Source organism: Gopherus flavomarginatus, chromosome 6 (assembly GCF_025201925.1).
Source record: "Gopherus flavomarginatus isolate rGopFla2 chromosome 6, rGopFla2.mat.asm, whole genome shotgun sequence".
In the NCBI taxonomy this organism is placed as follows: domain Eukaryota; kingdom Metazoa; phylum Chordata; order Testudines; family Testudinidae; genus Gopherus; species Gopherus flavomarginatus.
In genome coordinates, this window is record NC_066622.1 from 51,260,050 (window position 1) to 51,287,765 (window position 27,716).

At 50.0% G+C, this 27,716-nt stretch overlaps 1 protein-coding gene across 1 annotated transcript in view; it reads left to right on the forward strand.

Moving 5' to 3' along the window:
* Positions 1–27,716, forward strand: part of BSN (bassoon presynaptic cytomatrix protein) — a 98,558-nt gene that overhangs the window by 9,016 nt on the left and 61,826 nt on the right. Inside the window, exon 2 of the mRNA XM_050958626.1 lies at positions 15,241–22,095. Within this exon, the coding sequence (XP_050814583.1) occupies positions 15,241–22,095 (6,855 nt within the window). The remainder of the gene's footprint in view (positions 1–15,240; positions 22,096–27,716) is intronic.

The window sequence follows — 27,716 nt, forward strand, 5'->3', positions numbered from 1 at the left end:
CCGTTTTTGGGGTGCAGTGCCATTTGCCGACTCTGACTACGAGTCACGACCAGGGCACTCTGGGTGTTACTAGGCCAGTCCTCAAGGTCCCCTCCCATTAACACGTCAGTGGGCAAATATTGGTGTACCCCCACATCCTTGGGGCCCTCCTTGGCCCCCCATTTCAGGTGTACCCTTGCCACGGGTACCTTGAATGGGGTCCCGCCCACGCCCATCAGGGTCAGGTAGGTGTCGGGCACCATCCGATCTGAGGCCACCACCTCGGGCCGGGCCAGCGTCACCTCTGCGCCCGTGTCCCAGTACCCAGTGACCTTCCTCCCATCCACTTCCAGGGAAACAATGCACTCTTTCCGGAGGGGCAGCCCCGCGCCCACCCGGTAAACCAAAAACCCGGAACCGGGAGCATCCACAGGTGGTATGTTGCCAACCCCCCTTTCCTGGGAATGTAGCCCCTCCTCTGATTGGGTTTTTACCCAGTCCACCCTCTGCGGGTTGGGTCTGCTTGGTCTGTCCCTGAGCTTGGGGCACTGGGCCCGTATGTGACCTCGTTGGCCACAGCGATAGCAGCCCATATCTCGTGGGTCCCCTTGAGTGGGTCGGAGGGACCTGCCGCTGGATGTTCCCCTTTTGGGGGGGTTCTCCATAGGCCCCCTTTGGGAGGTCCCATGATGACTCTCTCTCTGCGTTGAGGCAGGCCTGCTCCTTCGAGACTCCTCCCTGCCATCCCCTGCCCGACTGTCCACAAATTGGTCGGCCAGCTGGCCTGCATGCTGCGGGTTCTCCGGCTTCTGGTCCATCAACCGCAGCCTCAGGTCGGACGGGCACTGCTCGTACAGGTGCTCCAGTATAAATAGGTCAAGCAGGTCCTCTTTAGTTTGGGCCCCAGCTGTCCACTTGCGAGCATACCCCTGCGCCCGGTTGACCAGTTGTAGGTATGTAACCTCACGGGTTTTACGCTGGCTCCGGAACTTTTTCCGGTACATCTCAGGAGTCAGCCCAAACTCGCGGAGCAGGGCCTGTTTGAACCGTTCGTAGTCCCCTGCCTCCGCCCCTTTCAGTCGGCTGTACACCTCCACGGCTGTGGAGTCCAGTAAGGGGGTGAGAACTGCAATCCTGTCTGCAGGGTCAACCCTGTGCAGCTCGCAGGCATTCTCAAAAGCCGTCAGGAAGGTATCTATGTCCTCCCCCTCCTTACGCCGGGGCAGCAAGTGCTTATCAAAGCTCTTTGTAGGCTTGGGTCCCCCCTCACTCACCGCAGCCGGGGCCTCACTTCTCCTCAGCCGGGCCAGGTCCAGCTCATGTTTACGCTGTTTCTCCTTCTCCTCCCGCTCATGTTCACGTTGTTTCGCCTTCTCCTCCAGCTCTCGCCTCTTTAACTCGAGCTCCTCTCGTCTCAGCTCCCTTTCATATTCCAGCCGCATCCGCTCCACGGATGCCGAGCGTTGCCGGGAGGATCCCCTGCTGGGGGGTGAGCTTCGCCGGGCGGATTCCCTGCTGGCCGGGGGTGTCACGGTGCCCTCGGTATACACTGGGCTCCTCCCCGCCCTTCCTCTACGCCTAGGAAGGGGGGGTCTCGGGAAGCCCTCGTCTGCCGGCTGACCACTCCCAGCAGGGACAGTCACTGGTGCCTGCGCTGCATCTGCTCGGCTGCTTCCCTCAGAGACAGGGCTCCGTTCATTCATGCGGTCTCCCTGCTCCAGCTGGGCAATCAGCTGGTCCTTGCTGAGCCTCCCTGGGTGCAGCCCCCGCTGCTTACACAGCTCCACCAGGTCACACTTGCGCCGCTTGGCATACATCTTCCTGCTGGCCACTCACAGGCCGGGGTGCTCACCGCTCCCCACGGTTTCCAGGGGGACCCCTAGTGCACCAGCCCTTCGTGAGGTCACCACCTCTCTGCCAGGGTCGAGCTGCAGACTCCTCCGCCCCTGGGACCACTCGCTGCAATCCCCCGGGGGACCCTGTTACTGCAAAGTCCTTCTCACTGGGCACACACTCCCAGGGGTTAGTCACCCCTTCGTTTTACTGCTCCCCAGCCACTTACTGCAGGAAGCGCCGTCCACGGGGTGCAGTATATCCCACCGCTGCCACCAGTTGTCACGGAGTGTGGGGGAGTCCGGCCCTGCACCTCTCTTCCTGGGACCCACAGTGACTCTTAGCCAGCCAGTAAAACAGAAGGTTTATTGGACAACAGGAACACAGGTTACAGCAGAGCTTGCAGGCACAGTCAGGACCCCTCCACCGAGTCCTTCTGGGCTTTCAGGGTGCTTGGATCCCAGCTAGGATACCCTGAATTCCGCCCACACAGCCCCAAGCCCAAACTCAAACTGCTTCCCTCCTGCCACTCCCTTCCTTTGTCCCCTTCCCGGGCAAAGGTGTTGACCTTTCCCCTCCCTTACCTAGCTCAGGTTACAGGCTCTGGCATCGTCCATCTCCTAAAGTCCTCCCCTGCTCTCCCACTCCCCGCACAGACAGTCCCTACTGCATCACAACGTGCTGGTGGAGGGGGGGCTGTGGCGCCGCAGGGGAGCATGGCAGCATGTATGCAGCAGTGTGTCTGGCACTGCACGGAGCCAGACACACTGGTCTGAGTGGCACAGTAAGGGGGTTGGGGGGGGGGATTGGAGAAGAGGTAGGGGGTTCCGGGGGGGGCATTCAAGGGACAGGGAGCAGTAGGAGTTGGATGGGGTGGAGGTTCAGGAGGGCAGTCAGGGGCAGGGAGAAGGGGAGATTAGATGGGTCAGGGTTTTAGGGGGGGCAGTCAGAGGACAGGCAGCAGTTGGATAGGCATGGGAGTGCCAGGGGTTTTTCAGGGGACAGGCAGGGGGTGGGGTCCTAGGGGGGAAGTTGGGGGGAGTCTCAGGATGGGGCAGTTGGGGACAAGGAGAAGGCAGGCTTAGATAGGGGCAGGGGTCCCGGGAGGAGGCAATCAGGGTGTTGCAGGCACAGACACTGCCCGAGGCAAGCAACAGTGGTTTGTGCCCAGAGGGCTTAGCGCCAATAAACACACCAGGGTGGAGAAGCAAAACACAAGTTTATTTGAGCTCAAAGCGGTGCTGGGAGACTTGGCACGTCTCAGATCCAGCACATCTAATACAAGCAGTTTACCATTTTATACTTTACTTTTAGCTAAGCCCATCCCTTCTTTCCTCCCTCCCCCTTTTCCCCCCTTGTAGCAGTTACATCAAGCAGTTACACTAAACAGTTAATTAAAACTGGAGACTACAAGTCTATCTTGTTAGGTCCACTCCTTTGAATTACGACCTTGTCCTTTCTTCTTTGTGAACCGTTATCTCCTCTCCCTCGGCCAAAAGTATGCAGGCCTCATTAGTTCTGCCTTATACTGGTTTGAGCTGTATGGCAACTGATAACGGATGTTGCACCTGGCCTTTTCTATTTATTGGCCTGTTAGGTCAATTAGAGTTTAAACATGGAGGGACTTTTGCTCATCTGAGGCCTAAACAGGGAGATTCCATCTCCTTATTGCCTTTTACTTTTTAAGTTACTTAGGGTTATGCTTTGTGACACCAACAAGGGGACAAGAACCAGCAGCGCTTAGATAGGGGGTAAGGTCCTGGGGGGTAGTCAGGGGCAGAGGTCCCGGGAAGGGGTTATCAGGGAGCAGGGGGGTTGGATGGGTTGGGGTTTCTGTGGGGAGCAGTTGGAGGGAGTGGATGGTGGCAGAGTGGGGCTACCCTCCCTCTCAATGGAGTGTCCTTTGTTTTGAATGTTAAAATATGGTATCCCTACCCTTCACAGTGCAGCTCTCCATTCACAGCAAGCTGCAGCATGAGCTCTCAGCTACCTCACTTCCTCTCCCTTTCTTTCCTGTTGGTAGTGGCCAAGGGAATGCTGGGAAATGTAGTTCTTTCCCTGATCTGAGTCTGGCTCTATAGGCAGGGAGCTAAACGAGGAACTACAGTTCCCAGGGCCTCCTGTTGGTTCTCAGCTCCCATGCTGGATCCCTGCCGCCCCTGCAAATGGGCTGCTGCAAGCACGTGCTTGCTTTGCTGGTGCCTAGAACCTTCCCTGCCCCAAGAGCAGCCTTGGGCAAGCCAGATGGCATCCTTTAAACGGGGGGAGTGGTGTGTAAGCTGTGGGGTTGGGAATGCACTATGCAGCCTTCCAAACTTGCAGGAGTAGCAGCTTGGATTTCCCCTGCTCTGCACTCTGATCTCAGCAAGCACATTTCTGTGGGACTCATCTTGGGGAAGGGTTAGGTGCAGCTGCCCGTTGATAAAAATACACAAAGAGTGAAGTGGATGCATTAGAAATGCAAAAAGTGATATACAATGGGAATGATCCACTGAGTCTGTTCTGAGGCAAAGCCAGGAGAAATCCTTCTACCGAAGCTTGTTTTCAGTCTCAATATGCCTCTTTATAAGTTTGCAAAATTTTTGCCCTTTGAAGAAATTTAATGACATTTACAAACTTCCTGATGAAATGTCGTCCCCTCCGCCATTCCCCACTAGCTCTAGGTTGGTGGATAATCCCAAAATCACCTTTGTCAACTGGTTACAGCTGTCAGAGGAGGAGATGATTGGGCTCATTGGTAGGAGCCAGAAGGCTGAGCCATGTGCTCTTCTTGCCACTCGGGGCTCGTCTGCAGGGACAGTTTGTAGCAAGCTGGGTATAAAGCTGCTGCACAGTAGCCCGCTGCACACTGACTGTTCTGTGGCCCTGCTGATGTGCACTGACAGTTCATTAATGTACTTTGATCTAGTCCTGTTTCAAAGAGGGATAGATCAAAGCACATTAAATGAACCATTAGTGTACATCAGCAGGGTCCACACACATAGCGTAGACTGCAGAAGGCTAGTGCAGAGAAGATTCACATCCCAGCTTGCCATGAACTAACTGGTCATGTAGATGAGCCCTGAATGGCCTTAAGAATGTGTCACTTATAGCTCTTCACAGTCAGGAAATAGGCCAGTAGCCTATCCCCACAGTGACACAGCAAGCCAGTGTCTCCTGCCCAGCCTCTGGATCACAGTACTTACTGGGCAGATTACTTCACCCTTCTGAGCCTCTGTCACACTGTCATAAACAGATAGCTAAGGGTTAATGTTCTTTTACCTGGAAAGGAGTAACCTGAAACACCTGACCAGAGGACCAATCAGGAAACAAGACTTTTTCAAATCTGAGTGGAGGGCAGTTTGTGTGTTGAGTCCTTTGTTCTGGTCTTGTGCCTGTACTCCCTCTCGGCTATGGGAAGGATTTTTCTATCTCCTGCTTTCTAATCTTCTGTTTCCAAGTTGTGAGTACAAAGATCATAAAACAATAAGGGTTATTGTTTTTTTTCTTTTGTATTTACATGTGTGTAGTTGCTGGAGTGTTTTGAATTGTGTTCTTTTGAATAAGGCTGTTTATTCATATTTCTTTTAAGCAATTGACCCTGTATTTGTCACCTTAATACAGAGAGACCATTTTTATGTATTTTTCTTTCTTTTTACATAAAGCTTTCTTTTTAAGACCTGTTGGAGCTTTTCTTTAGTGGGGAACTCCAGGGAACTGAGTCTGTGCTCACCAGGGAATTGGTGGGAGGAAGAAGTCAGGGGGAAATCTGTGTGTGTTAGATTTACTAGCCTGACTTTGCATTCCCTCTGGGTGAAGAGGGAAGTACTTGTGTTTCCAGGACTGGAAATAGGAGAGGGTGGAGTCCCTCTGTTTAGATTCACGGAGCTTGCTTCTGTGTATCTCTCCAGGAACCCAGGGAGGGAACACCTGGAGGGGGGAAGGGAAATGGTTTATTTCCGTTTGTTGTGAGACTCAAGGAATTTGGGTCTTGGGGTCCCCAGGGAAGGTTTTTGGGAGGACCAGAGTGCCCCAAAACACTCTAATTTTTTGAGTGGTGGCAGCTTTCCCAGGTCCAAGCTGGAAACTAAGCTTGGAGGTTTTCATGCTAACTCCCATATTTTGGACGCTAAGGTCCAAATCTGGGAATAGGTTATGACATGGTGTGCAGCGTTGTGGGAAAGATAGAATCCAGAAGCCAGTAGGAATATTATATTTTTCTTTTCTCTGTTAAGGGCTTTTAAGCAGAGAGGGTTTGGTTTTAAAAAGGAACCAGAGAGAATTTTTTTTCTGCTCTCTCTGGCAGTTGTGGCTTGCATATTAAGCAAGGAACCATTAAGGAGCTATAAAGGGTCTTTTGTGACAATAGCACTCCCATTGAGAGTCAGTATTCAGCAATACACATGCAAATAAAGTGGTTTTTCTGGTTTACTTTACATTTAAAAGATTAGCTAGAGGAAGAAAGGGAAAAAGGCACTGTTGCTAGGCAGGCCCCAGGAGGCAGCAGAGAACCTGCAGTTCAGACAACAAACACCGGAGGGCACCCCAACACAAGAAAACAGGATGTCACGAAAACCAGATGCAGTACAGCTCGAAGCAATGGAAAAACAGATAGAACTGCTCAGAACACAAATGGCCAGAGATGAGGCAACTCATAAACAAGAGATGGAAAGGCTACAAAAAGAACAAGATGCCAAAAATGCAGCCCACCACAGGAAACAAGAAGAAGAAGAGGCAGCCTACAAAAGAGAGCAAGCAGCCAGAGATGCAGACCACCAAAAACAGCTGGAACTCCAGAGGGAAACCCACCGACAGGCCATGGAATTAGAAAAGGCTAAGCAACAGGCTCCAGCCAATCCTTACAACCCTTCGCCAATTATGGTTCCACATCACAGGAAATTTCCCACCTACAAGGCAGGTGATGACACCGAGGCCTTCTTGGAAAATTTTGAAAGAGCCTGTCTTGGGTACAGCATCCCTGAAGACCAGTACATGGTAGAATTGAGGCCACAGCTCAGTGGACCTTTAGCAGAGGTGGCAGCTGAAATGCCTAAGGAGAACATGAACGACTATAAACTTTTTCAAACCAAGGCCAGATACAGAATGGGGATAACCCCGGATCATGCCCGTCGGCGTTTCAGAACCCAAAAGTGGAAACCAGATGTGTCATTTCCCAAACACGCCTACTACGTTGGGAAAAATTATGAGGCCTGGATATCAGGACACAATGTTAAATCCTTGGATGAACTGCACCTCCTCATACAAATGGAGCACTTCTTGGATGGTGTTCCTGAGGACATAACACGGTACATACAAGATGGAAAACCCAAAAATCTCACCGAGGCAGGGGAGATTGGAGCCAGATGGATGGAAGTGGCAGAAAGCAAGAAAGCTACTGTCAAGGGGAATGAATACCCCAGAGGGCACACCGACAATAAACCCTACAACCAAGGGCAACCAAAGACCCCACCTACAACCCAAGGAAAGCCACAGACACACTATTCTTCCACCTCACCAGTCTCCAGTAACCCACCTCGACCCAGTGACCAGTCAGATGGAAGATGCTTTAAGTGTAATGAACTGGGACATATCAAGGCCAACTGCCCAAAGACTGCCAGCCGAGTGCAGTTCATTACACCACCATCACCCAAAAGATCCCCAGGCCCAGATGCCTCTCAAATACCCTTGGAGCGAAGGGAAAATTTGAGAGTGGGCGGAAAGAAGGTTACTGCGTGGAGAGACACGGGGGCACAAGTGTCAGCTATCCACCAATCCTTCGTAGACCCCAAATTCATCAACCCAAAGGCCAAAGTGACAATTTACCCCTTCATGTCACAAGCTGTAGACTTGCCTACAGCTGAACTGCCTGTCCAGTACAAAGGCTGGTCAGGAATGTGGACTTTTGCAGTCTATGACAACTATCCCATCCCCATGCTACTGGGGGAAGACTTGGCCAACCAGGTGAAGCGGGCCAAGAGACGTAGCCAAACCAGGCAAGCTTCCAGACTCATTCCTGTTCCTGAGTCGTCCACAGACGCCCCGTCTTTGTTACCAGAGACCCAGACAGAGGTAGTGGTCCCGGATTCCATGCCAACCACTGTGAAACAGCCACAGCACCTCCAGTCCCAGGCCCGGAACTGGAACAGCAACCAGCAATTGCAACCACATCTTCAAACTCAACGCCAGAGGGTGCCAGCGAGCCAAAACTGGCAGAAGCAACAAAAGGCTCAGCCAGAGCCTGAAATACCCTCAGGTGCACCAGCGGAGAGCGGTACACCAGCAACGGAAACAACCCCATCACCTACATCGCTTCCAGAGGGACCAAGCCCAAGTCCCCAGTCTGAGGAAGAACTGGTGATCCCAGCCTCAAGGGAACAGTTCCAGACTGAGCAGGAAGCATATGACAGCCTTCAGAAAGCTTGGGCGACGGCACAGAGCACCCCACCGCCTCTCAGCTCTTCTAATCGATCCCGGTTTGTTATAGACCAAGGAGTTTTATACAAGGAGATTCTTTCTGGTGGACACCGGGAAGAATGGCAGCCGCAAAAACAGTTGGTGGTTCCAACTAAGTACCGGGGGAAGCTCTTAAGCTTAGCCCATGATCATCCCAGTGGCCATGCTGGGGTGAACAGAACCAAGGACCGGTTGGGGAAGTCCTTCCACTGGGAGGGGATGGGCAAGGACGTTGCCAAGTATGTCCGGTCTTGTGAGGTATGCCAAAGAGTGGGAAAGCCCCAAGACCAGGTCAAGGCCCCTCTCCAGCCACTCCCCATAATCGAGGTCCCATTTCAGCGAGTAGCTGTGGATATTCTCGGTCCTTTCCCAAAAAAGACTCCCAGAGGAAAGCAATACATACTGACTTTCGTGGACTTTGCTACCCGATGGCCGGAAGCGGTAGCTCTAGGCAACACCAGGGCTAACACTGTGTGCCTGGCCCTCCGACATCCTTACAGATTCAGGATCTAATTTCCTGGCAGGGACCATGAAAGAACTATGGGAAACTCATGGGGTGAACCACTTAGTTGCCACCCCGTACCACCATCAAACCAATGGCCTGGTGGAAAGGTTTAATGGAACTTTGGGGGCCATGATACGTAAATTCATCAATGAACATTCCAATAATTGGGACCTAGTGTTGCAGCAGTTGCAGTTTGCCTACAGAGCTGTACCACATCCCAGTTTAGGGTTTTCACCGTTTGAACTTCTGTATGGTCACGAGGCTAAGGGGCCATTACAGTTGGTGAAGCAGCAATGGGAGGGGTTTACGCCTTCTCCAGGGACTAACATTCCGGACTTTGTAAGCAACCTACAAAACCCCCTCCAACACTCTTTAGCCCTTGCTAAAGAGAACCTAAAGGATGCTCAGGAAGAGCAAAAGGCCTGGTATGACAGACATACCAGAGAACGTTCCTTCAAAGTAGGAGACCAGGTTATGGTCTTGAAGGCGCAACAGGCCCATAAGATGGAAGCATCATTGGAAGGGCCATTCACGGTCCAAGAGCGCCTGGGAACTGTGAACGACCTCATAGCATTTCCCAATTCCTCACTAAAGCCCAGAGCGTACCATGTTAATTCTCTCAAGCCTTTCTATTCCAGAGACTTACAGGTTTGTCAGTTTACAGTCCAGGGAAATGATGCTGAGTGGCTGAAGGTGTCTACTACGAAGGGAAAAAAGACGGTGGCGTTGAAGAGGTGAACCTCTCAACCACTCTGGAACGTCTGCAGCGGCGACAAATCAAGGAGCTGTGCACTAGCTTTGCCCCATTGTTCTCAGCCACCCCAGGATGGACTGAACGGGCATACCACTCCATTGACACAGGTAATGCTCACTCCATTAGAACCCCACCCTACCGGGTGTCTCCTCATGCCCAAGCTGCTATAGAACGGGAGATCCAGAACATGCTACAGATGGGTATAATCTGCTCATCTACCAGTGCATGGGCATCTCCAGTGGTTCTGGTACCCAAACCAGATGGGGAAATACGCTTTTGCGTGGACTACCGTAAGCTAAATGAGGTAACTCGTCCAGACAACTATCCAATGCCACGCACCGATGAGCTATTTGAGAAGTTGGGACGTGCCCAGTTCATCTCTACAATAGACTTAACCAAGGGGTACTGGCAAGTGCTGCTAGATGAACCTGCCAAGGAAAGGTCAGCATTCGTCACCCATGCAGGGGTGTATGAATTTAATGTCCTTCCTTTTGGGTTGCGAAATGCACCCACCACTTTCCAGAGGCTGGTAGATGGTCTGCTAGCAGGACTGGGAGAATATGCAGTTGCCTACCTCCATGATGTGGCCATTTTTTCAGACTCCTGGTCCGAACACCTACTACACCTGGAAAAGGTCTTTGAGCGCATCAGGCAGGCCGGACTAACTGTTAAGGCCAAAAAGTGTCAAATAGGCCAAAACAGAGTGACTTACCTGGGACACCAGGTGGGTCGAGGAACCATAAACCCCCTACAGGCCAAGGTGGATGCTATCCAAAAGTGGCCTGTCCCAAAGTCAAAGAAACAGGTCCAATCCTTCTTAGGCTTGGCCGGGTACTACAGGCAATTTGTACCACAGTACAGCCAAATCGCTGCCCCACTGACCGACCTGACCAAAAAGACCCAGCCAAATGCAGTTAAGTGGACTGATGAGTGTCAAAAGGCCTTTACCCAACTTAAGGCAACGCTCATGTCTGACCCTGTGCTCAGGGCCCCGGACTTTGACAAGCCATTCCTAGTAACCACGGATGCATCTAAGCGTGGTATAGGAGCAGTTCTCATGCAGGAAGCAACGGATCACAACTTCCATCCTGTCGTGTTTCTCAGCAAGAAACTGCCTGAGAGTGAAAGTCACTGGTCAATCATTGAAAAGGAATGCTATGCCATTGTGTACGCCCTGGAAAAGCTGCGCCCATATGTTTGGGGACGGCGGTTCCAGCTACAAACTGACCATGCTGCACTAAAGTGGCTTCATACTGCCAAGGGGAACAACAAGAAACTTCTTCGTTGGAGTTTAGCTCTCCAAGATTTTGATTTTGAAATTCAACACATCTCAGGAGCTTCTAACAAAGTAGCTGATGCACTCTCCCGTGAGAGTTTCCCAGAATCCAGTAGTTAAAAAGTGTTCTTAAAATGTAAAAGTCTGTTAGTTATATACTTAGTGGTATATGTAAAGGTGCATGTATTGTATTAATCTGTTTATTTTACAGTTCTAGGAGGAAATCGCCGTCAGTGAGCTTCCCCACTGTCTGCAATTTGGGGGGCGTGCCATAAACAGATAGCTAAGGGTTAATGTTCTTTTACCTGGAAAGGAGTAACCTGAAACACCTGACCAGAGGACCAATCAGGAAACAAGACTTTTTCAGATCTGGGTGGAGGGAAGTTTGTGTGTGAGTCCTTTGTTCTGGTCTTGTGCCTGTACTCCCTCTCGGCTATGGGAAGGATTTTTCTATCTCCTGCTTTCTAATCTTCTGTTTCCAAGTTGTGAGTACAAAGATCATAAAACAATAAGGGTTATTGTTTTTTTTTCTTTTGTATTTACATGTGTGTAGTTGCTGGAGTGTTTTGAATTGTGTTCTTTTGAATAAGGCTGTTTATTCATATTTCTTTTAAGCAATTGACCCTGTATTTGTCACCTTAATACAGAGAGACCATTTTTATGTATTTTTCTTTCTTTTTACATAAAGCTTTCTTTTTAAGACCTGTTGGAGTTTTTCTTTAGTGGGGAACTCCAGGGAACTGAGTCTGTGCTCACCAGGGAATTGGTGGGAGGAAGAAGTCAGGGGGAAATCTGTGTGTGTTAGATTTACTAGCCTGACTTTGCATTCCCTCTGGGTGAAGAGGGAAGTACTTGTGTTTCCAGGACTGGAAACAGGAGAGGGTGGAGTCCCTCTGTTTAGATTCACGGAGCTTGCTTCTGTGTATCTCTCCAGGAACCCAGGGAGGGAACACCTGGAGGGGGGAAGGGAAATGGTTTATTCCCGTTTGTTGTGAGACTCAAGGAATTTGGGTCTTGGGGTCCCCAGGGAAGGTTTTTGGGGGGACCAAAGTGCCCCAAAACACTCTAATTTTTTGGGTGGTGGCAGCTTTACCAGGTCCAAGCTGGAAACTAAGCTTGGAGGTTTTCATGCTAACCCCCATATTTTGGATGCTAAGATCTAAATCTGGGAAGAGGTTATGACACACACTGCCTGGAGTGGCTCACGACTGGAAGTGCCAACCTCCAGGCAGATTGCAGAAAGCAATGCAGGACACCCCAAACTGAGGGTATGGTCTAAAATTAGATAGCACCAACCCAGTAATAAATATGTACTCCTGAAGCATAAAACAGTCTTACCAAGGAGTCACAGAGAGTCCCCTTGGCCCCCCCTTCCAGTCTCTCTTGCCACCAAGGCAAGCTGGACCACATGATCTCAGATCTCACACGAAAGACAATGCCGTAGCCAATCCTATAGTAAACTAACTAAGAATGTATTAACTTAGGAAAAATAAATGAGAGAGTTATATACATGTTAAAGCAGGCAACATGTATACACAAATGAGTTACAGCCCATAGTTCCAAAAGATGACAGAATTGTAGCAATTTGTCAGTACTGAATATCTGTTAGGGCTAACCCAGGTTGACCCTGGGGATCTCTGCTTCTGTTTTGTAGCTCCAGCCCTGCGAGAGTCTAAACAGCCAAAGAGATGAACAATTTTCTTGCCAGCTATCTTTATTTCCTTCTTCCAGAATTCAAGCTTATGGGATGATCTCATTTGCACATAGCCTCTTCAGGGGTGTGCAGGAGTAACTAGCAAAGCCTTTTTATTGTGATGTCCCACAATGGCCTGTTTAGTTTTGATAGGCCTTCCTGATGGGCAGGAAGTAATAGCTCTCAGAGGAATTCAGCCTCTTACACTAGGTAAAGTTTTTCCTTGTTTGGTGAGTTTAACAGATCAGAACAAACATTTTACAGCTATCCAGCAAACATTAAAGTGTTACATTATAGCACAGGATACTGATGTTATAAGTAGGAGTAATGCATGTTGCAAATTACATGCATTTAATAAAGTCTGAACACTAAACACATTGTTTTAAGTCCAGTCCCACTCTTTTCCATTGTAGCACACAGGTGAGCTGGCCTGGTTTCCAGCAATGAAATTGTCTGTGCTCAACTCAAGCCTAAAGCCTGGCAAGAACTGGCAATTTGTCTGCCAGTGTCACAGCCTCCATTTCCAAACCTGTCATCAGGGATAGTGGCATGCTCTTACCTACCTGAGCAGTGGCTGCAAAGACCTGAAATCATGGCCGCTATTCAGGGCTTTAACTACAGTAAATATAATTGGCCCCAGTTTACAGCTGGGGAAAGTGAGAGAGGTTCATGATCACTGACTTGCCAGGTCCCTTGGGCAAGGCTCTCTGAGGCCCTCTGAGCCTCTTTCCCTAGCTCTAGAATGAGATAATTGTAATGATCTAATTAAAATAATAAATAACATCAAATGCTTACCTATCCATCCGTGCATCCAGCCAACATCTTCTACCGTCCCCTATCACCGCAGTATCCAAATGTCATCCACAAATGGAACCGTAAGACAGTTTCTTTCTTTCCCATTGACGTGAGGCTAGCTAATGGTATTTTTTCAGTCAGTATACCCCAGCAAGCTCAGTGAGCAGGACTTTAGTTAAGATGATGGGAGACAGATCAGCTGAGCATCCCCTGGAAGGATGGCCTTGTGGTGTCTGACCTTGTGACCAACCAGGAGAAGATGGAGGGGGAATACTGAGCAAGACCTAGGAGCTCTTAACGTGAACTACAATTTTCTGTCAAGGGCGTACTTTTTCATTGATGGAAAGAGTGGCCATGGACCTCTGTGCTCTATCACCCCAGGGAGCAACAGGAGTAGAAACGTATGTGATGGGTTGTCACCCCCAGGGTGCAGCCTGGGAGCTGTGGGAACCACTGTGCCCCCCAATCCCCCAGCTGGGCAGGCCTCTCTCACACTGCTTTGCTGGTGATTCAGCCAACTTCTCCGGGCCTTTTTCACCCAACACAACAGCAGGTGGCACCACACACCTAACTGAGCCACCTGAGTGCTTTAACTAAGCCACTCCGGACAGACAGGATACAACAGCCAATTTCCCAGCTCCCCAGCCTTGCCTCATGGCTGGCGCATAAACCCAGAATTATAGCATCTTGCACTGCACAGAGATCTGTACAATGTAAGCTCATTTATATATTCGCTTCCCCCTCAATGTGGGAAAGATACACAACAGCCTTTGTTCACAGAGCTGAGATTTTCCCCAGACACTTCATTCAAAACACACTGGTTAAAATAAACCATAAAACAAGTTTATTAACTACAGAAAGATAGATTAAGTGATTATAAGTGATAGCAAACAGATCAAAGCACATTACATAGCAAATAAACAAAAACAAACTAAGCCTAAACATACTAGATTGTTAATTCAAGTCTTATCTATTTCTCTTCCTGACTGATGATACAAACAGTCCACCAAGTTTCCATACACACTCTAGAAATCCCTTTAGCCTGGGACTAGCACTTCCCCAGTTCAGTCTTTGTTTCTCGCATGTTCTAGGAGTTCTCTTGTGTGGGGAGTGAGGCCCCAAGATGATGTCACTCCCTGCCTTATATAGTTTTCAAAATGGCAGGAACTCTTTGTTTCAAGCTAAATCCCCAACCCAGTTTGTGGGGAAAATACAGGTACCAAAATGGAGTTCAGTGTCATATGGTCTGGTCACATGCCTTTGCATGCCTTGCTGAGTCATAGCTGGCTGAAATGTTCACAGGAAGGCTAAGCTCTTCCATTGTCTTTGTTGATGAGCCATTAGCACTGTCTAGCTTCTTCATTGTTGTACCTGAAATGCTAGTAGTGGGTGTCACCCACAGTAAGCACATTTGAAATACAAATACATAGTCAATCTTAACTTCAGATACAAAAATGATGCATGCACACAAATAGGATAATCATATTCAGCAATTCATAACTTTTCCAATGACACCTCACATAACCCATCTTGGACAAAAGGCATCATAATTATGCCATAATATATCACTATGATGAATATGGGATGCAGTGTCACAATATACATAAGCCATGCTAGGTCTGCAAGAGAGGACTGTCACTTGTGTTTAGTTCTGCATGCCTTGATGTCTGGCATCTGGCAGGAGTCTATTGTCTTACTCAGTTCATCTGAAGGGGCTGTCCCCATGTTCAGGAGCCTGGCCTTAGGTGAGGGGAGAGGGACTAGAACTCAGGACCCCCCTGAATCCTGCCATGGGGCTTTGAGGGCACTGCCACCTGCTCCAGGGGTTGTTTCCAGCTTCCCTGCTGTGAATTCTGACACCAGCATGACTCCACATTTCTGCCCATTTCACTGCCAGGCTACCAGGAGGTGACAGCATTTCCCCACCTTGGGTCCGTGGTCTAATTTATAATATCTCTTTTCTCTTCTTGCAGGAGACAAGCAAGCCTTATCCCCATGACCTGTCCCGCAGCCCCCAAAGCTTGAGTGACACTGGCTACTCATCAGATGGCATCTCCAGCTCCCAGAGCGAGATCACTGGCTTGGTGCAGCAGGAAGAAGAGCAGCTGAATGGCACTGGCCTAAAAGACCAAAGCCCTGCAAGTCCTTCTGAACTTACCAAACTGGAGAGCAGTATGCGCCCCTTGCTGGAGTCAAAGGGCATTTCCCAAGAGCAGAGCAACAGAGGGAAAATGTATCATGAGTTACGGGAAGAGCAGCGACAGAGGCAGAGGCCTCAGTCCCTTTCTATCACCCCTGAAGCCTTTGATTCTGATGAGGAACTGGAAGACATTATGGAAGAAGATGAAGAGTCTCTGGAATGGGAGAACCAGAGGGATCAAAGAGAGAGTGTGGAATCGTCTGACGACTTTGGCAGCAAGCTGCGCCATGACTATGTGGAGGACAGCAGTGAAGGGGGGGTCTCCCCACTGCCCAGCAGGCCAAAAGGCAGGGAGACAGAGATGACAGATGAGGAGTTCATGAGGAGGCAGATCCTGGAGATGAGTGCAGAAGAGGACAATCTGGAGGAGGAGGAAGAAGAGTACAGTCACGTGAAATACAGTGGAACAAAAAGTGGGCACAAGCCTGATCTGGAGAAAAGCAAAGAGCCAACCTCATCCAAGAGGTGCCTGCCTCATGTCTCTATCGGTGTATATGAGGAGGAGAGAAAAGAGCTGGAAGCTATCAAGGGGGAGGATGTAACCACATCCCAGGGCGGATTGCGGCGCTTCAAGACCATTGAGTTAAATAGCACGAGCAGCTACAGCAGGGACATGGAGCTTAGCCAGGATGCAGACATTACCCTGGACAGAGAGCCAGAGCTGGAGATGGAAAGTCTGACGGGCTCCCCAGAGGAACGGTCAAGGGGGGAATATTCCTCCACCTTGCCAGCAACTACACCCAGCTACACATCGGGCACCTCCCCTACATCCCTCTCGTCTCTGGAAGAGGACAGCGACAGCAGTCCTAGCCGGAGGCAGCGACTGGAAGAGGTAAAGCAGCAGCGCAAAGCTCGGCATCGCTCCCATGGTCCTTTGCTGCCAACCATAGAGGATTCGTCAGAGGAGGATGAACTGCGTGAGGAAGAGGAGCTTTTGCGGGAGCAGGAGAAGATGCGAGAGGTGGAGCAGCAGCGCATCCGAAGCACTGCACGCAAAACTAAACGGGACAAAGAAGAGCTGAGGGCGCAGAGGAGGAGAGAGAGATCCAAAACCCCACCCAGTAACCTGTCTCCCATTGAAGATGCTTCGCCCACCGAGGAGTTGCGCCAGGCAGCAGAGATGGAAGAGCTGCACAGGTCCTCCTGCTCAGAGTACTCGCCTTCTATCGATTCAGAGGCAGAGGGCTTTGATGTCATAGCGTCCAAGCTCTACAAGTCTGGCAGTGAGTACAACCTGCCAACATTCATGTCCCTTTACTCCCCAACAGAAATAACAAACAGCAGCTCGCATTACCACTCCAGTAAGCCCCTGAAAAGTGCAGAAGAAGCCTATGAAGAGATGATGAGGAAGGCTGAACTGTTCCAAAAGCAACAAGTCCAACAGTCCCAGCAAAGCGTCTACAGCAATGCCTACCAACAGGTAGGGTACCACAGTGCAGAAGGCCAGAGCAGTTTTGAATACCAGTACATAGATGAATACAATTATGATAATGGGCGTATGGACTCCTGTCCATCTGACTTCCAGCATGAACTTTCAGAGCCAGGAGCAGTATATGAGGAAATCTTGCAGACGTCACAGAGCATTTCCAGGATGCACCAGTCCTCCTCATTTGATATGGCCCTAGAAGAGGAGAAAAAGAAGAAAGAGAGAGAAGAAACATATCAGGAAAAGCAGTTTCTGAATGCTGAGAATGCTTATGCTGATATGATGAAGCAAAACAGCGGTCCACTCACACCAGGAACAAGCCCCACCCAGTTATCTGCTCCTGTCTCGTTTTCCTCCTCTGAAGGCAGCACAGGTAGGGTTATTCCTGATGTTCGAGTCACTCAGCATTTTGCAAAAGAGAGGCATGATCACCCAAAGCTTCACAGCTCACCAATCGCACCCAGCTCAGCTCCCAAGGTTATGACAGCTCCCTGTACTTACAGCAGAGGTTCCAGCACAGTCACAACTGTTGTTTCCAGCCCAGCAAGTGCTCCACGAATTTACAGTTCTCCATCTCTGAGTAGCTCAGATGTAACACCTGTATCAGCCCCTAGCAGAAGCTACAGTCAGATGAAGGGCACCATGAATTATAGCTCTCAGACAGAGGACAGCTCCAGGAGCCAGAGTGCTACTGAGCTCAGTGGAGCATCATCAAGAGAGAAGCTCCAAAGTAAGAGTGAGATCAAGACCAATGTCCCTGTGTCATCTAAAATGTATTCCTACTTCCAAAGCTCCAGCCCTCCGCTTTCCCCGATGTCTCCTACTCAAAGTTCCTCTCATTCTGCTCCAAAAGCAGGGCAGCCATCCAGTAAGGCAACTGCAGAGTTTTCCACCCAAACGCAAAGCACAGTTTTCTCCTATGATATCCCCACTACCACTAGTGCATCAACGTCCTCTCCAATGATTGCTCAAGAGACCCAGACACCTCATCATGCGAGCTCTCCTCGCCTTGCTAGGCAGCGGTCATCACAAGAAGCTCCATTTATGGTCATCACATTAGCATCAGATGCATCTAGCCAAACCAAGCTAACAAGTGCGTGCTCCACCACCTCCCCAGCCTCCTCTCCCACCCGACTGAGCCGCCAGCAGACAATGCATAGCTACAGTCAGACAGCAGTCAGCCCAGCACAGCTTCAGCAGGAGCAGCTGCAGTCCACTTATGCCAAGACACAGTCATTGATAGAAAGAGCCTCTGCTGTCAGTGCCATGCTTCAGAAAGGGCATGCCACTTCTACTGCTGACAGCACTGCTGGTGTGTACAGCTGGGGGCCCTTGCCTGCAGAAAACATCTCCTTTTGTAGAATATCATCAATCCCTGGCACATCCAGGGTAGAACCTGGACCCAAGCCACTGACCACTAATGCTGTGGACTTACGGACTGCTATAAAGTCAGCCCCAATCATCATAACAGACCAAGGCATGGATCTCACTTCCCTAGCTACAGAGAGCAGAAAATATTGCCTCACTCTGGAACAGACCCCAAGTAGGCAATCCACAACCGTCCAACCCTTAATCATTAACCTCAATGCTCAAGAGCAACCCCATGCTATTATAGGCACAACCACTACAGTCAGCATAACTGTTGCCTCTTCCATGCTCATGTCACAACTCAAGCAGCCTGTGGTCTATGGAGATCCTTTCCAAAACAGGATGGACTTTGGGCAAGGGGCAGGAAGTCCAGTCTGTCTGACTCATGTTAAACAGGTAGAACAAGCAGTTCAGACTGGCACCTTCCGAGGGAGCATGAGCAGCATTGACATTTCTGCACCAAGCATAAAGCCAGAAGTGGCTAGTCCTCAGCAAACCAAATTTGCAAGATATAATTTGCCTAACCAGATGATGTCCTTGGTGAAGAAAGATGTGCTAATCACTCAGACTAGCAGTGTCCAGAGTGCTGTTAGTATCAGCACCAGTCTGAGGCCAGTGCTTCAGGACCAAAGCACAGACCTATATAGAGGGGTGCCAGTGGGACTGAAAACCCAGAGTCCTCCAAGCAACCTAGGAGGCAAAAAGTCCCAAGCCATAATGGTGCAGATGAATGAGATAGCAGCAGGCCCAGTAACAAAGCTGATCAAAGAACCACCACCTGCCAGTGCATTGGATCTCACTGGAATAAAGCCTGAAAGCCAGGTGGCATGCTGTGATGTAGTGTACAAATTTCCCTTCAGCAGCAGCTGCACAGGTACCTTCAACCCCTCCCCCAAGATCCCAGAGAAGAACGTTGGGGATGCTGCTCAATCTGGCAAACCGAGCATCCAGTACTATGAAAACAGAGAGCCAGATCCGCTGGAGACTTATCCCTACAGAGAGCAAACGGGCCCAGCTCCCAGCCTGTACGAGGAGCACCAGTTCTACCCACAAGGCCTGTTTGGGAGGCTGTATTCATCCATGTCAGATACAAATCTGTCAGAAATTGGCCTGAACTATTACCCTCCAAAGGGGGAGCAGCCCTTCCACTCCCCTGCAGGAGACTCTGCTGTGGATTTGACCACAATGAAACATTCCTACAGCATTAACTTAACTGAGGGGGGCTACCTGGGTCAGGGAATGCAGTACGGCTCATTCTCTGACCTCCGGCAGCCCACAGACTTGTTAAGCCACCCGCTCCCAATGAGACGGTACAGCTCAGCCTCCAATATCTATTCCGATTACAAGTACTCACCTAGAGGAGACCTGGCAAATTTCCAGGAATCCAGTCTGGCCCAGTACAGTGCCACCACAGCTCGGGAAATCAGCCGTATGTGTGCAGCACTCAATTCCATGGACCAGTATGGGGCTAGGCACTCAAACAGCCCTGACATCCTGCAGTATGGGCCAACAGGGAGCAGTGGCATCTCAGCACCACAGGGCATTTCCGCCATCAAACCAAACATGATGTACAATCCCAACTTCCCGGAGACACGCCAGGGCTTTGGGAACCTAGCACAGTACAGTCTCTCTGGTGCCCGGCTGGGAGCTGTCAGGCAGATCTTCCCTTCCACAGCCACGGTGCGAGCAGCAGATGGCATGATTTATTCCACAATAAATACTCCCATAGCATCCACCCTTCCTATCACCACCCAGCCAGCTTCTGTGCTGCAGCCAATGCTCCGAGGCTTATATCGACCCTACGCCCCAGGCAATATCACAGCGGTCCCTCTGGCCAGCCTGACCAGAGTACCTCTAGTTACCCCCAGGGTTCCCCTTGCTGCCCAAGGGCTGTATCGTTATTCAGCTCCTAGCAGGTTCCCATCTGTTTCTACAACATCAGTGATGGAAATGCCCATGTACTTGGGGAAGCCTGTTAGCACCGCTGCAGCCAGCACTGCTGCAAGCAATGTTGGCCCAGTGTCTGCTACTAAAGCAGCAGCTCCTACTGCAGTGAACCTGCAAAGACCTGAGCAGACAGGAGCTGGTGCTCGAGAGGAGGTGCCCGTGGCAGCTGCTGGCATGCAGAGTGCCTCGAAAGAGACTAGTCTGCCTCAGCAGCCACCACCTCCAGTCCAAACCCAGCAGGCTGAGGTATCCCAGGCCAGCGTCTCCAGCAAAGGCAGCACAGAGCGAGAGGAGAAGGAGAAGGAAGAGGAGCGCCAGAGAAAACAACAGGAGCACATCCTCCAGATGGAGAGGGAGAGGGTGGAGCTGGAGAAACTGAGGCAGCTGAGGCTTCACGAGGAGCTGGAGAGAGAGCGTGTGGAGCTTCAGCGGCACAGAGAGAAGGAGCAGATGCTGGTGCACAGGGAGATCCAGGAGCTGCAGTCCATAAAGCACCAGGTCCTGCAGCAGCAGCAAGAAGAGCGCCAGGCCCAGTTTGCCCTGCAGAGGGAGCAGCTGGCCCAGCAACGCCTGCAGCTGGAGCAGATTCAGCAGCTGCAGCAACAGCTGCAACAGCAGCTAGAGGAGCAGAAGAGGCAGAAAAGCACCTTCCCCCCTGTGTGTGACCCCACAGGAAGGATTCCTCCCCAGGCCATGTCCGAGATAACCATGGAAATGCAAAGGACTCTAGCCCAAAATGGACAGTACTGGCCCCCCCTGAACCAGCCCTTCATGGCTCCTGCAGCCCCAGGGCAGGAAGGGCCAGCACTGTCACGTTACCCCGGGCTCCAGCGCCCACTCACCAACTCTGCCTCTGAAATGTCCCTGCAGCCCGAGGAGCAGTGGGAAGCTAGCCGGGGGATAAAGAAGAGGAACTCTATGCCGCGCCTGCGGGACGCCTATGGCAAAGAGACCCCCCATGAGCCCTACATGGTGAAGAAGATCACGGACAGCAGTGTGCAGACTGATGAGGAGGACAGTGAGGAGCGCTACTTCCTGTCCCGGCGCCGGCGCTCCAGGCGCAGCACTGACTGCAGCGTGCAGACTGACGAGGAGGACAATGCTGAGTGGGAGCAGCCGGTGCGTCGTCGGCGATCCCGTTTCTCCCGGCACTCAGACTCCAGCGCTGAGAGCAAGCAAGACGCCTCCTCCAAAGGCATGGCCAGCATAGGCATCCAGACCAGCAGTGACTGCTCTGTACAGACTGAGCCCGACCAGCTGCCCCACATGTCACCCTCTATCCACATTACCACCCCTGACCCCAAGGTGGAGATCGTGAAGTATATCTCTGCGCCAGAGAAGACCCAGCGAGGGGAGAGCCTGGCCTGCCAGACTGAGCTGGAAGCACAACCGCAGCCAGGTGTTGTGGTCCCCCAGCTCACTGTGCCTACAACCATAATGCCCTACTCCTCCAACCTCCAGCTGGTAAGCACAGGCCCCCTGGACCCATGTGCCATCCAGCAGCAGACCCTTGGCAAGTTTGAGAAGAAGAAGCCCGATCCTCTGGAAATTGGGTATCAGTCCCATTTGTCCGCAGAGTCCCTTTCTCAGCTAGTGACCTGCCAACCCCCCAAATCCCCCCAGGTACTCTACTCCCCTGTCTCTCCTCTTTCCCCCCATCGGCTGTTGGAGTCCTCTTTCACTACCAATGAAAGACTTAACAAGGCCCACGTGACACCACAGAAGCACTTCACAGCTGAATCTATCCAGCGCCAGCAGACCCTGCCTCGTCCCATCAAAACCATGCAGAGATCCTTCTCTGACCCCAAGCCCACCAGCCCAACCTCAGAGGAGTCTGGGAAGGACAGGTTCTCCATATACCAGCACCCTTTACTCCAAAGCAGCCAGGTAAGAGAGGTGCTTGTGTGACTTGTGAGCTGGAGCTGCACGTACTGCTGTGCATTCCCAGTCAGGGCTGCCCAGAGGATTCAGGGGGCCTGGGGTCTTCGGTGGCAGGGGGCCCCTGCCGCTGAATTGCTACAGAAGACCTGGCACTTCGGTGGCGGGTCCCGGGTGTCCGACTGCTCTGGGTAGCAGCATTTCCATGAGTTTCCTGCTGCCTGTTCCCACTCAGCACAGGGCATTTATTCCTGAGGTGCTCAGTAGAATTACAATGATAGCACCTCCTGGGCTCTTCTGCTTTTACAGAAGATTTGGGATGAGGACTGGAGGAGTGAACTTGGGAAGGTGAGTGTCAAGCCTTCCATCCACCCTCTTTCTTCACAGTGTGGAAACAGAGACCTTGCTTCTCACCAAACTTTAACCCTTCTGCCTGTGATTTATTCCTACTAGGTTCTTGGGAGTGCTCAAATTTATCTGCAAAAACTGCAGGTTCATTGACCGTCTCTACCTTTTTATCCCATAAACAGTATTTTACATGATCACTAGACATATTCAGGAACTATTCCTGAGCAACCAAATCACACATTCCTTCAAAGCTAGTAATACCTTTTCCCCTCACCCACTTATCCAGTAGATCTCTCATTTGGCTCACATGAGCCACATTACTTAATCCAGCCCCTCTCTTAAGGCTTATACATTTTACTCTATAAGTTTCAGGTGTAATCTGAAACTGTTTCAAAACCAAGTCCTTAAATTTACTATAGTTGGCATTGGCATCGGATTGAATATATCCAGAGCTCTCCGAGTCAATTTTGCAACCAAAGTGGTCATCTTCTGATCCTCAGGAATCACATGGAACATACACAGTCTCTCAAAGGTGATGAAATATTCAGCAGTGTCACCAGACTCCTTGTATGCTGGACAAAACTGCTCCCACTTGTGGATTTTTGGAGAGGTGGATCCCCCTAGTGGGGGGTTCTGTCTCCTCCTCTCCATTACAGCCAGTTTATGCTTCATTTCTTTGGCCTGGTCTACACTACGCGTTTAAACTGAATTTAGCAGTGTTAAACCGATTTAACCCTGCACCAATCCACACAACGAGGCCCTTTATATCGATATAAAGGGCTCTTTAAACCGGTTTCTGTACTCCTCCCCGATGAGAGGAGTAGCGCTGAAATCGGTATTGCCATGTCGGATTAGGGTTAGTGTGGCCGCAAATCGACAGTGTTGGCCTCTAGGTGGTGTCCCACAGTGCACCATTGTGACCGCTCTGGAAAGCAATCTGAACTCGGATGCAGTGGCCAGGTAGACAGGAAAAGCCCCGGGAACTTTTGAATTTCATTTCCTGTTTGCCCAATGTGGAGCTCTGATCAGCATGGGTGGTGATGCAGTCCCAAATCCAAAAAGAGCTCTAGCATGGACCGTACGGGAGATACTGAATCTGATCGCTGTATGGCGAGACAAATCTGTTCTATCAGAGCTCTGTTACAGAAGACGAAATGCCAAAGCATTTGAAAAAAATCTCCAGGCTATGAACAGAGTCCACCTCAGAGTGCTGTGTGACAAGCGTAACGGAAAGCCAAAGAATCAAATGGACGCTCACGGAGGGAGGGAGGGAGGGGGTACTGAGGACTCCAGCTATCCCACAGTCCCCGCAGTCTCCAAAAAACATTTGCATTCTTGGCTGAGCTCCCAATGCCTGTAGGGTCAAACACATTGTCCGGGGTGGTTCAGAGTATATCTCGTCAATTTACGCCCCCTCGCCCCCGTGAAAGAAAAGGGGAAAAATCGTTTCTTGACTTTTTTCAATGTCACTGTATGTCTACTGCATGCTGCTGGTAGACGTGGTGCTGCAGCACTGAACAGCAGCATCCTCTCCTCTCCCTTCCCCGGTAGTAGTTGGTACAGTGCAGAATGACTGATAGCCATCCTCATCATCATCCCGTGAATGCTCCTGGCTGGCCTCAGGTGGCAGCCGGGGGCGCCTGCGTAAAAATAGGATGATTCCCAGCAGTTGGTACAAAACGGCTGGTAGCCGTCTTCATCATAGCAACTGGAGGCTGAGCTCCATCAGCCGCCCCCCCTTTCATGTCTAAAGAAAAGATTCTATACTGCCTGGACTATCACAGTAGCGGGATGCTGGGCTCCTCTCCCCCCCACCATTTAATGTCCTGCCTGGACTATCATAGCAGCTGGAGGCTGCCTCACCCTCGTTTTATCTCACTAAAAGGTCAGTGTTTCTTTTTCCTGCATTCTTTATTACTTCATCACACAAATGGGGTGACACTGCAATGGTAGCCCAGGAGGATTGGGGAAGGAGGGAAGCAACGGGTGGGGTTGTTGCAGGAGCACCCCCTAGAATGGCATGCAGCTCATCATTTCTGCGGGATCTGACACAGAGCGGCTGTGCTCTCTGGTTTTCTGGTACACTGGTTCTCTAGTACACTTGCCCCATATTCTAGGCAGGACTGACTCTATTTTTAGATAAAACATAAAGGAGGGAATGACTTGGGGAGTCATTCTCATTTTTGTTTTTGTGGCCCCAGCCGACCTCAGTGAAGGCCAGCCAGGAGCACCCATGACAGCAGCAGACAGTACAGAACGACTGATAACCATCATCTCATTGCTAATTTACACTGGCACAGCAAACAGTACAGAACAACTGATAACCATCTCTGCTACCTTGCAAAGGCAAATGAATGCTGCTGTGTAGTGCTGCAGTACCGCCTCTGTCAGCGGCATCCAGTACACACATGGTAACAGTGACAAAAGGCAAAACGGGCTCCATAGTTGCCATGGTATGGTGTCTGCCAGGGCAATCCAGGGAAAAAGGGCGCGAAATGATTGCCGTTGCTTTCATGGAGGAAGAAATGAGTGACGACATTTACCCAGAATCACCCGCGACACTGTTTTTGCACCATTATGCATTGTGATCTCAACCCAGAATTCCAATGAGAGGGGGAGACTGGGGGAACTGTGGGATAGCTACAGGATAGCTACCCACAGTGCAATGCTCCAGAAATCGACGCTAACCTCGGTACATGGATGCACACCGCCGAATTATTGTGCTTTGTGTGGGCGCGTGCACTCGACTTTATACGATGTGTTTTAAAAAACCGGTTTATGTAAAATTGGAATAATCCCGTAGTGTAGACATACCCTTTGTCTCTCAGTTCTATGGCTTGCTTCTGGGCCTCAATTTCTTTGTCCTTCAACTACAGGGCTTGCTTCTGGATCTCCATGGCTCTCTTATGGTCAGCTTTCTGTCTGGCTGCTTCTGCCTCAATTTCCATCTATTTAAATTCCATCTGTCTCTTATGTTTTCTCTCTCGCTCTCTCATCTGCCTGGAACCTGCAGAGCTCCATCTTTTTGGTAGCTTCACTTTCACTCATTTTTTTGTTTTTCCTGTCCCTACTTCTCTTGCCTGAAATAAGCAAACAAAAAATAACAAATCAGTACCTACTTTGTCTGTTCCCTAGCCACCACACTTTAAACTCACTCAAAATCACCACCAGTGTTTCAGGGCAATAAGTTGTGCACACTATCCTGCTTGACTATGCCACTGTGACAGGCTGGACCCCTTAGGATGCCACCTGAAGTGCTGAGATACCACTGAGCCTGCCAGTTATGCCAACCTGGGCACCCTTTTTACCTGTCTCACTGAGCCAGGCTATTAAGCATCCTCCAGCAAACTCCCAGGCAGGGCCACACCCAACTGCAGAACAAAACAGACACTGAGATTAGTTCTGGGAAGGCTCAGTTTAAGGGACTTGCCCCAGCACTCAGGTGTCCACCTCCCTTGGAGTGCAGATCCAAAGGTATATTATGAAATCCACCTCCTCTCTCAATGTGGAGGAAGGTATGCACAGCCTCTTATCCCCACTTCCCCCCCCCTTATGAATTTTATAAACAAGAAATAAGTTAGTTAACTACAAAAGGTGGTGTTTTAAGTGGTTAAAGAGATAGCAAACAGAACAAAGCAGATTACTAAAGAAATAAAACCAAACACACAAACTAAGCTTGTTTCACTAAAGAAATTGGTTACAAATAGTAATTTCTCACCCTAGATATCGTTGCAGGCAGATTACAGAAAGTCTGGAAAGGCAGCTGCACTGGTCTCCAGCTTGAGACTTCAGGTATTATTACTCACAAGTTAGATGCCCTTCCAGCTTGGGCTCAACCCTTCTCACCCCAGTTCAGTTCTTGCTTCCAAGTGTTTCCCAGTGTCTCCGGGGGTCAGAGGAGAACCACAATGATGTCACTCCACTGCCTTATATAGCTCTTGTGTAAGGTGGGAACCGTTTGTCTCCCAGTGGAATAACACTGGCATTCCAAGGGATGGGTCCAGTACCAGGTGACTCAGACCCATGTCTCTGCAGGGCTGTAGCAGCCATTACTCGCAGGCTGTCTGGAGGGTCAGGTGAGTATTACCTCATCATAGTTCCAAACTGACCAAGGGAAGGGGGGTGACTCACTCAAGAGTCCTTTGTTACTGCTGAGGCCAGTGTCCTTTGTTCTTGTGAGGCTGGCCTGGGTTTGTCCCATACATGCCCTGATGAGGTGTGAACTGCCCATCTGTTCCTGGAGAGTTTTGCACGTGCTTGTTTTAAGCCATGAGGACACATTTGCAGCCTCATAACTATATACATGAAATTACAACCTATAACATTACTATAACATTACTATAACAACAATGATCAGTGCATCATGAGCCTTCTGAAGATACCTGACACGGCAAATTTTGCATTGGATACCACATAATCTTACTATAAGGAAGAACATGGGGGTGCAGGGTGTTCACCCAAAATACGGAGTGTCACATCTGCCCCCTTAGGTTTACTTCAAGAGGGTTAGTCACTGACTATCTCAATGTCAGTCTGTGTTATAATTCTCTTGGCATCCAGCCATCAAGGCCATGAGGCGGTGTGCCTCAGTTTCCACTTCCACACAACAGATCATGTTTACTATGGCCTCTCTGTTGTGATAGGCTTTCAGCCTGTTCACATGCACAAGTTGTGGGACAGCATCATCAAGCGGCTTTTTAACTTGATATGTGTCCTCATTTGCCACTTCTATTACCTCGAAGGATCCCTCACAAGAGTTTTGCTTTTTATACTTTTTTTGCGGGGCTTAATACCATTTTCAAATCCCCTATGTCAAAAGTGTTCTTACAAGTATTTTTATCATACCACGCCTTTTGCCTGGATTGACTGTCTTGGAGGTTGGTTTGAACAATTTTCATCATATCTTTTAACTCTTTTCTAAACTTCTGAACATATTCAATTACCAGTTCTTCTTTTACCTCAGTGTTTCTCTCCCAGGAATCTTTAATGAAATTGAGGGGTCCCCTCAACTTTTTTTCCATATGAAAGATAAAATGGGGGAAAACCTGTGGATTCTTGGGGTACCTCCCTGTAAGCATAAAATAGAAATGGTAATAACTCATCTCAGTTTTGGCCCCTCTTCTAAGTTTATATCCCTAACATGGATTTTAGAGTCCCACTGAACCTTTCCACTAAACCATTGGCCTGTGAGTGGTATGGGGCAATTTTAAATTATTTTGTCCCACACAACTTCCATGGTTCGTTGAAACTTTGTGACATGAAATTTGACCCTCGATCAGATG